Source organism: Pteropus medius, unplaced genomic scaffold (assembly GCF_902729225.1).
Source record: "Pteropus medius unplaced genomic scaffold, Ma_sr-lr_union100, whole genome shotgun sequence".
Taxonomy (NCBI): Eukaryota; Metazoa; Chordata; class Mammalia; order Chiroptera; family Pteropodidae; genus Pteropus; species Pteropus medius.
The window spans coordinates 865,715-872,103 of NW_024344561.1; the positions used below are offsets into that span (position 1 = coordinate 865,715).

General features: G+C 54.4%; 1 protein-coding gene across 1 annotated transcript in view; it reads right to left on the reverse strand.

The window, feature by feature from the left end:
- The window catches only part of PDE4A (phosphodiesterase 4A), an 11,167-nt gene extending 4,811 nt beyond the window's left edge, over positions 1 to 6,356 (reverse strand). Inside the window, exons 1-8 of the mRNA XM_039873219.1 lie at positions 6,198 to 6,356; positions 4,655 to 4,748; positions 2,939 to 3,162; positions 1,239 to 1,337; positions 957 to 1,121; positions 643 to 742; positions 359 to 513; positions 6 to 128 (exon numbers count right to left, since the gene is read on the reverse strand). Of these exons, the coding sequence (XP_039729153.1) occupies positions 6 to 128; positions 359 to 513; positions 643 to 742; positions 957 to 1,121; positions 1,239 to 1,337; positions 2,939 to 3,162; positions 4,655 to 4,748; positions 6,198 to 6,263 (1,026 nt within the window). The 5' untranslated portion in view covers positions 6,264 to 6,356. The remainder of the gene's footprint in view (positions 1 to 5; positions 129 to 358; positions 514 to 642; positions 743 to 956; positions 1,122 to 1,238; positions 1,338 to 2,938; positions 3,163 to 4,654; positions 4,749 to 6,197) is intronic.
- Between the last annotated feature and the right edge of the window lie 33 nt (positions 6,357 to 6,389).

Here is a 6,389-nt window from a genome sequence, read left to right on the forward strand (position 1 = left end):
TGCACCTGGATGCGGTCGGAGTAGTTGTCCAGCAGAAGGACCCCGGAGCTGGTCACTTTCTTGGTCTCCACCATGGTCTTCAGGTCGGCCAAGAGGGTCATGTGCTTGGACATGTCCGTGGCCAGTACCTGTGAGCAACGGTGCGACACAGGGGCGACTGAAGCCCTGCCACCTGCCCGCTGTACCCACCTGAGCCTCTGAAGTTTTCACTTGGTACAACCTGTCTTCGCAAGCCCCTCCAAAAGATGCCTCTTCCCCAGGGGTGGTGGGGGTGGGGAGGCTTTCCATCTGGGACTCAGACCTCCCGGAAGCACCACCCTTCAAAGGTGACCTTTCCCTCTCTGTCCCCGCCGCCTACCATGTCGATGACCATCTTGCGCAGGCTCTGACGCTGGCGCTTGCTGAGGTTCTGGAAGATGTCGCAGTTGTCCCCCTGCAGCAGCTTGAAACCCACGGCCAGGTGATGGTTCTCCAGCACTGACTCGTCGTTGTACATGAGCGCCAGTTCTGAATCTGTGGCCCAGGCCGGGGCTGGCAGTCAGGGGAAGGGAGGACCCACAGGGCTGCCCCGAAGAGCAGAGCGGGCAAGTGCAGGCCCCGCCTCCAGCCCGGCAGGCCCCGCCCCCGTGGAGGATCACTCACTGGTGTTGATGAGGAACTGGTTGGAGACCCCAGGGTGGTCCACGTCATGGATGGCAGCCGCAAAGAGGGCCGCGAGAATCTCCAGGTCTGTGAACACGGCCTGGAGGCAGAGAGAAGGGGCCAGAGAGACACAGTGGTTAGAAAGATGGGGAGTCATACAGACAGGGTAAGAGACAGATGGGTGGTCAAGAAAGATGGGGGTCAGGAAAGATAAAGATCAGAGGGAGGAACGCGGTCAGAGAGAGAAGCAGGAGATCGGAGATGGTGGGCAGTCAGAGTGATGGGCTGGGGAGAAGGGGCCAGGCGGCGCTCACGTTCAGGGCAGGCGTCGCCAGCAGCACATGGGTGGACTGCAGCACATCAGCTGCATGCAGGCTGTTGTGGTAGGCCACATCCTGGTGGTAGTGGTCCTCCAAGGTCAGCATATATGTCACCATTGTTTCCACCGGGATGCGGAACATCTTCAGCAGGTTCCGTTCCTGAGGGCGGGTGTGGAGCAGAGGTGATCCCCCTGTTGATCCCCGCTAGCCCTTAGCTCTCTACCCTGGCCCCCTCCCTTGCACTGCCCTCACCCTGCTCCACTCAGCCCGTCCTACCTGGAATATCGTGTACATAATGCAGCTGAGGGAACGGCCCCCGGCATAATCAGACACTCGAAAGATGTTCAGGCCCCACTTGTTCAGGTTCTCCAGTTCCTGGAGGAGATGGAGGCCAGAGATCAGAAGCCTGCGAGGCCCAGGGCCCTCTGGACCCTTTTCTGCACAGCTCTGGTCTGAAGGTTAGCACCATCACTGCTTAGCCTGTGGGTGGCATGCTCAGCGGTGCAGAATTTACTGCCCAGGGCCTACTGGGCCAGGAAATAACAAAGCAACCACAGCCACTGTCTATTAACTGCTTATTATCTGCCAGGCATTGCACTAAGCACTCAATCACGTCAGAGAGGTGACGTGACTTACCCAAGACTTGGCAGCTCACAAGAGGCAAAGCTGGGATGTAAACCCCAAAGTATAGCTCACCCTCCGGACTAAATTGCTCGTGGGTGCCAGGAGGAAAGAAACATAGGCTAATTTTCCTTGGCTTTCCAGGATCCAGAACAGTGCCAGCACATAGTAGGTACTCAATAAACACTGGGTCACCCAATGTAGCACTGGCCAGTGTTAGCTCACAGAAGGTTACGATAAATGTCAGCTGAGTGAGTCGCTGACAGTGCGTCACATCTATTGTACACATTAATGGGGGAGCCCCTTGTCTTAAGATCTCTTGGAAGAATCAGGAGCCAAATCCAGGTCTGGCCTGTAGTGGACATTGTTGGGCTTCTGCCCAGATCCCCTTCACTGGCCATCGCACTCACCCCCTGCCAGCCCCAGCTGCTGGGACTCTTGATTCTAAGGCCCACAGTTGCCCCACTCGCCAGAAAACTGCTTTTGCCACCACAGGAGCTACACAGAAGGGGTGAAGTCGTCCACCCTGGGGGCACTCCCCAGCCAGTGACTGACACCGACCAGTACAGAGGCCAACATTCTTCCCTCAAGATGGGCTCAACTCTGCGGTGCTGGTCACACTCCAGAGCTCCCCATGGGGTCAGGCTGAGGCCAGACTCCAGCCTAGACTACTTCCTTGCTTAGTTCTTTCCTCTGCTGCTCTCGAAGTCTCAGAAAGCAGGTACAAGTATCCTCCACTTTTCGAAAGTTCGAGTTATGCCACTCGCCTTTACAAAAGACTTACATTAGGACCTGTTTTTGTGAACCAAAAGAATTCTGAAGAGGTCTTTTGCTTTTAGGAAAAAGGTGAAAAGGGAAAACAGTGTCCAGCATTAGTTTTGTAGCAGCCATTGTAGAGGCCGCAGCACCCTGAGCAGCAAGAGTGGCCCTGCCAAGCTCTTGTCCAGGAACCACACTCAGCATCTCAGCTTCCAGCCACCAGAGCTTCGAACTTTGTCTTGTGAGCATCTGTGTTTTACTTTGATTTATTTTGTGCATCTGTTTGTAAAATGTATCCTAAGGTATCGGAAAAGCCTAAGAAAGCTGGTAAGGGTGTTATGCTTAGTGTAAAACTGAACATAATTGTTTTGATCGTGGTGAACAAAATAAATATGTATAAACCAATGGTAACTACTGCTTTGCTTTATGCCATTTCAATTTACGAAAGGTTTCATAGGAACACTCTACTTTCGGATAGTAGGGGGACCTGTACACCCCGATCCTCATCTCAAACCAACCCGAAGCCTAGTCCTTCCCTGGGCCCCAGGAGACCCCTGTCCTTTTCCAGGCCAGCATCCACTGAGCCCCCAACACACTTGGGCGAGGAGCTCCTCTTGGTTTGTCTTCACCCCAAAGCGGGGGATGCTGGAATCTGTCAGGCTGCTGCTATGCATCAGCTTCTTCACCCCTGTGATCTGCGACATGGGCTGGAACTGAGGCCCAGGGGGCAGCGGCTGCTGGGAGGGTCTCTGCCGTGGCGCTTGCTGTTCTTCTCCATCCTTCATCGTGGGTGATGGGATCTCCACTTCATTTTGTTTGTCTGTATACGATGAAGGAGCGGCAAGCATGAGTTCCCCACAGAGACTCCCTATTTGGCCTTTAGACCTTATCCCGTTCACTTGGGAAGTCTCATCCAGGAGGGCAGACCACTTCTGGGAGTCACGCTGTTGGTTACCCATAGGCCGGAAACCAGAGGGGAGGAAGGAATTCTTCTGGGAGGTGGTAGGCTGGAGTTGGAACCCAGGGGCCTGCTCAAAGCTGTGGAATGGCACGGGTCCAATCGCCAGGTTTGGCATGGGGGTGGTGTGGGAAATCAACAAGTGGGGTGAGGATGCTAGGGAGAGCCGCTGCCTGACCCAGATAGGCAAGGAAACTTCTCTGGACTGGAAGACACCCTCATGGTGACTGAGAGTGCTGGGGGTGGGGGCGGTTGGACAGTGCTGGGAGGAGGGAGGGAAGGATGGTCTCTCCCGCTCCATGGACACCCTCCCCCCACCTGGTGACAGCAGCCTGCTAAGGAGCCAGCCCCAGCAGCCCTTTTCCTGAGCTTTAAGGGCTTCCAGAGCCCAGCCAGGGCCACCCATTGTGACCTGGGGCCTGTCAGGCAATAACAAGGCCTAATAGGGGTCATTTGCATGCCATGCTCCCATTGGCTGGATCTCAGAACTTGGCACAGCCACACCCCCACTGGCGGGAGCATTTGAAATCAGAACCTTCTTTTAAGATTGTGGGGAAATAGTGAGGGTAAAATTATCCTGAGTTTGTGGGAGGTATCCTCAGCTTGGGCTCTTGAGTTCAGAGGTTAGGATGAATTGGAGGTTCCCATGAGTTTGAGAGTTCCAATAAATTTGATGTATTCTACTGTATTGGGGGTTCCATCGGGTTAGGAAATTCTAAATTTCAGGAAGCTCTTCCAGGTTCTTAAACTTAAAAATTCTCTTGAGTCTGGGTATCTAAAGTTTGAAGAGTCTACTGAATTTGGGGGGTCCTATGCATTTGGAGATTCTATTGGATTTGGGGAATTTTTCAACTTGGAGGTTTTTTAAAGTGTTGGAGTCTTTTATAGACTATTCAAGGCAGAGGTTCCCTCAAGTTTGAGAATCCTACCGAGGTTAGACATCTTTCTTGAATTTTGGGGGGGGTCTTCTGAATTTGGGGAGAATCCAAGTTTGCAGATTTTATTGAATTCTAGAGTGGGGGGCTTTTCAGCCTAGAGGCATTTTAAAGTTTAAGAATCCTATTTGAGTTTGGGAGTTTCTTGGGGTCTTGAGTTTGAGAGTTCCATTGGGGTTCCACTGAATTTGGAAGGGCTTTTCAGTTTAGAAAGATTTTATACTGTGCTGGTTCTATAGAAAATGGGGTCCCACTGGCTTTGGCGGCATCCTAAGTATGGGAACTCATAAGCATGACGGCTTTGATCTTTGGGGAGTTAAGAGTCAGAGTCCCTGGGCAAAGATGGGCAATAGGACCTGGGGCCTGGGGGGGCTCTCCAGCCCAGGTGTGTACCCTGCCACATGCTGCTCTTCACTCACCCAGGAATGTGGTGGAGATGTACTCAGAGACCTGGTTTCCTGACCTGCTCATCTCTGACAGGTGTGTGAGTTCACGGTTTAGCATCCTCTTGAACTAAGGTGAAGGAGGCAAGAAGGAAGGGATGATGGGTCAAGGAGAAGCGGGGGAGTCAGCCCCTCCCAAGAAATTTCTGAAAACCCCATGAGTCCCTCCTACTTTTCTGTTCAACCAACAGAAACCCCAGCAGGCTGCTAGAGGGGAGGAGTCAGCACTTCCTCTTCTCCCAGTTCTGATAGGGGTCCCCAAGGCTTGGGGGAGGGGGCTCCCCTCCCCATCCTCTCTCCCCCTCCTCCCTAAGGAGAAGCCAGAGGGATACCTATAGAAGGGAGGGGCTCCTGACTAACAGGGAGCCAATGGGGTATCAAGAGAATCCCGTTGCCATGGCAATGGGAGTCTCCTTAGCAACTCCCCCTCCAACCAGCTGCTGAGCTTGGGGGAAAGGGGGGCAGGCTGCATGCCCCTTAACCCTTGCCTTCCCAGAGCTACCCCTGGCCTGGGTTTCCCCAGACATGGACCCCACTCCCTAGGTGCCCTGGCTCCCAGCCCCCAGCCCAGTTTGGAAGGACGGAACACAGTCCCAAAGTTCTGGGTGAAAAAAAGGTTTGGCCAGAGTGAGAGGGAATAGTGAGCCAAAGAAACCCTAGTTCAGTCACCCAAGAGAGAGGGGTTCCCATTACAGCCCCCCATCCTCCAACCTCAGGGGCTGGACAGACACCAGATGAAGGGAGTACACTCAGAATCAAGCTTGGGGGCTCCTCCTGGTCCCCCCATGCCACTTCACAGAGCATCTGCTGTGACATTGTGCAAGGAGGAGAAAGGGCATCTCCTCCCAACCCCCAAGATCCTCCAAAGCACCCCCAAAGCAGGAGCCGTCTCTGTCCAGAGGATCAGGAGGGTCACTGGGCAGGAAGGATGAGCCCGCATAGCCCACACCGGGACAGGGCGCTCACTCCTCCCAGTGCTGCCCAAAGACCCTGGGCACACATAAAGAGACACACATGCGTGCTCACGCACGCACACACGCAAACAAGATGGACCTACAAAGTCACAAACTGCACACCGAGTCACAGATTCCTGTGTTACACAGTTCTACACAGCCCCAGATACACAAATCAAGGGGCCTATATAATAAGGTGGTCACTGACACTCAGGGTCACATGCCCCAGAAAAATCACGCAGATCTAGGCTCACAAACACGCCCAACATACCACGATCAGAGCCATGTGATCTCAGACAGGGCCACGCCATGACCCAGGCAAACGAGCATATGGTCAGGCAGCCCTACACCACTGTAGACACATACATGTGTGCTGACAGTCACACCCAGAGAGAGACCCCCAGCTATCTATGCCCAGCCCTGGGCCACACACAGACACACAGTTGTAAGCATTCATTTCCAGGCTACACACGTGCACAGCTGCACACATAAGTCCAGACCGGGGGTCAGAGGTCAGAGGGCCACAGCCTGGTCTGCTGCCCACTCTCCACCCCGAGGTCCCCTACCTGGTCCCACCAGCCCACCAGCCACGGCTTGGAGCAGGTCTCGCAGAAGAAATCCACCAAGGGCATCTTGGAGTCTTGGCCCCGCTCAGGGCTGCCGCACACAGAGGCTGGGCTTGGGGAGTCCCAGGATCAACAGCCACCGTCTGAGGTGGGGGTGGGGTGCTGGGTGGGTGGGCAGTGGAAGGGGGAGCC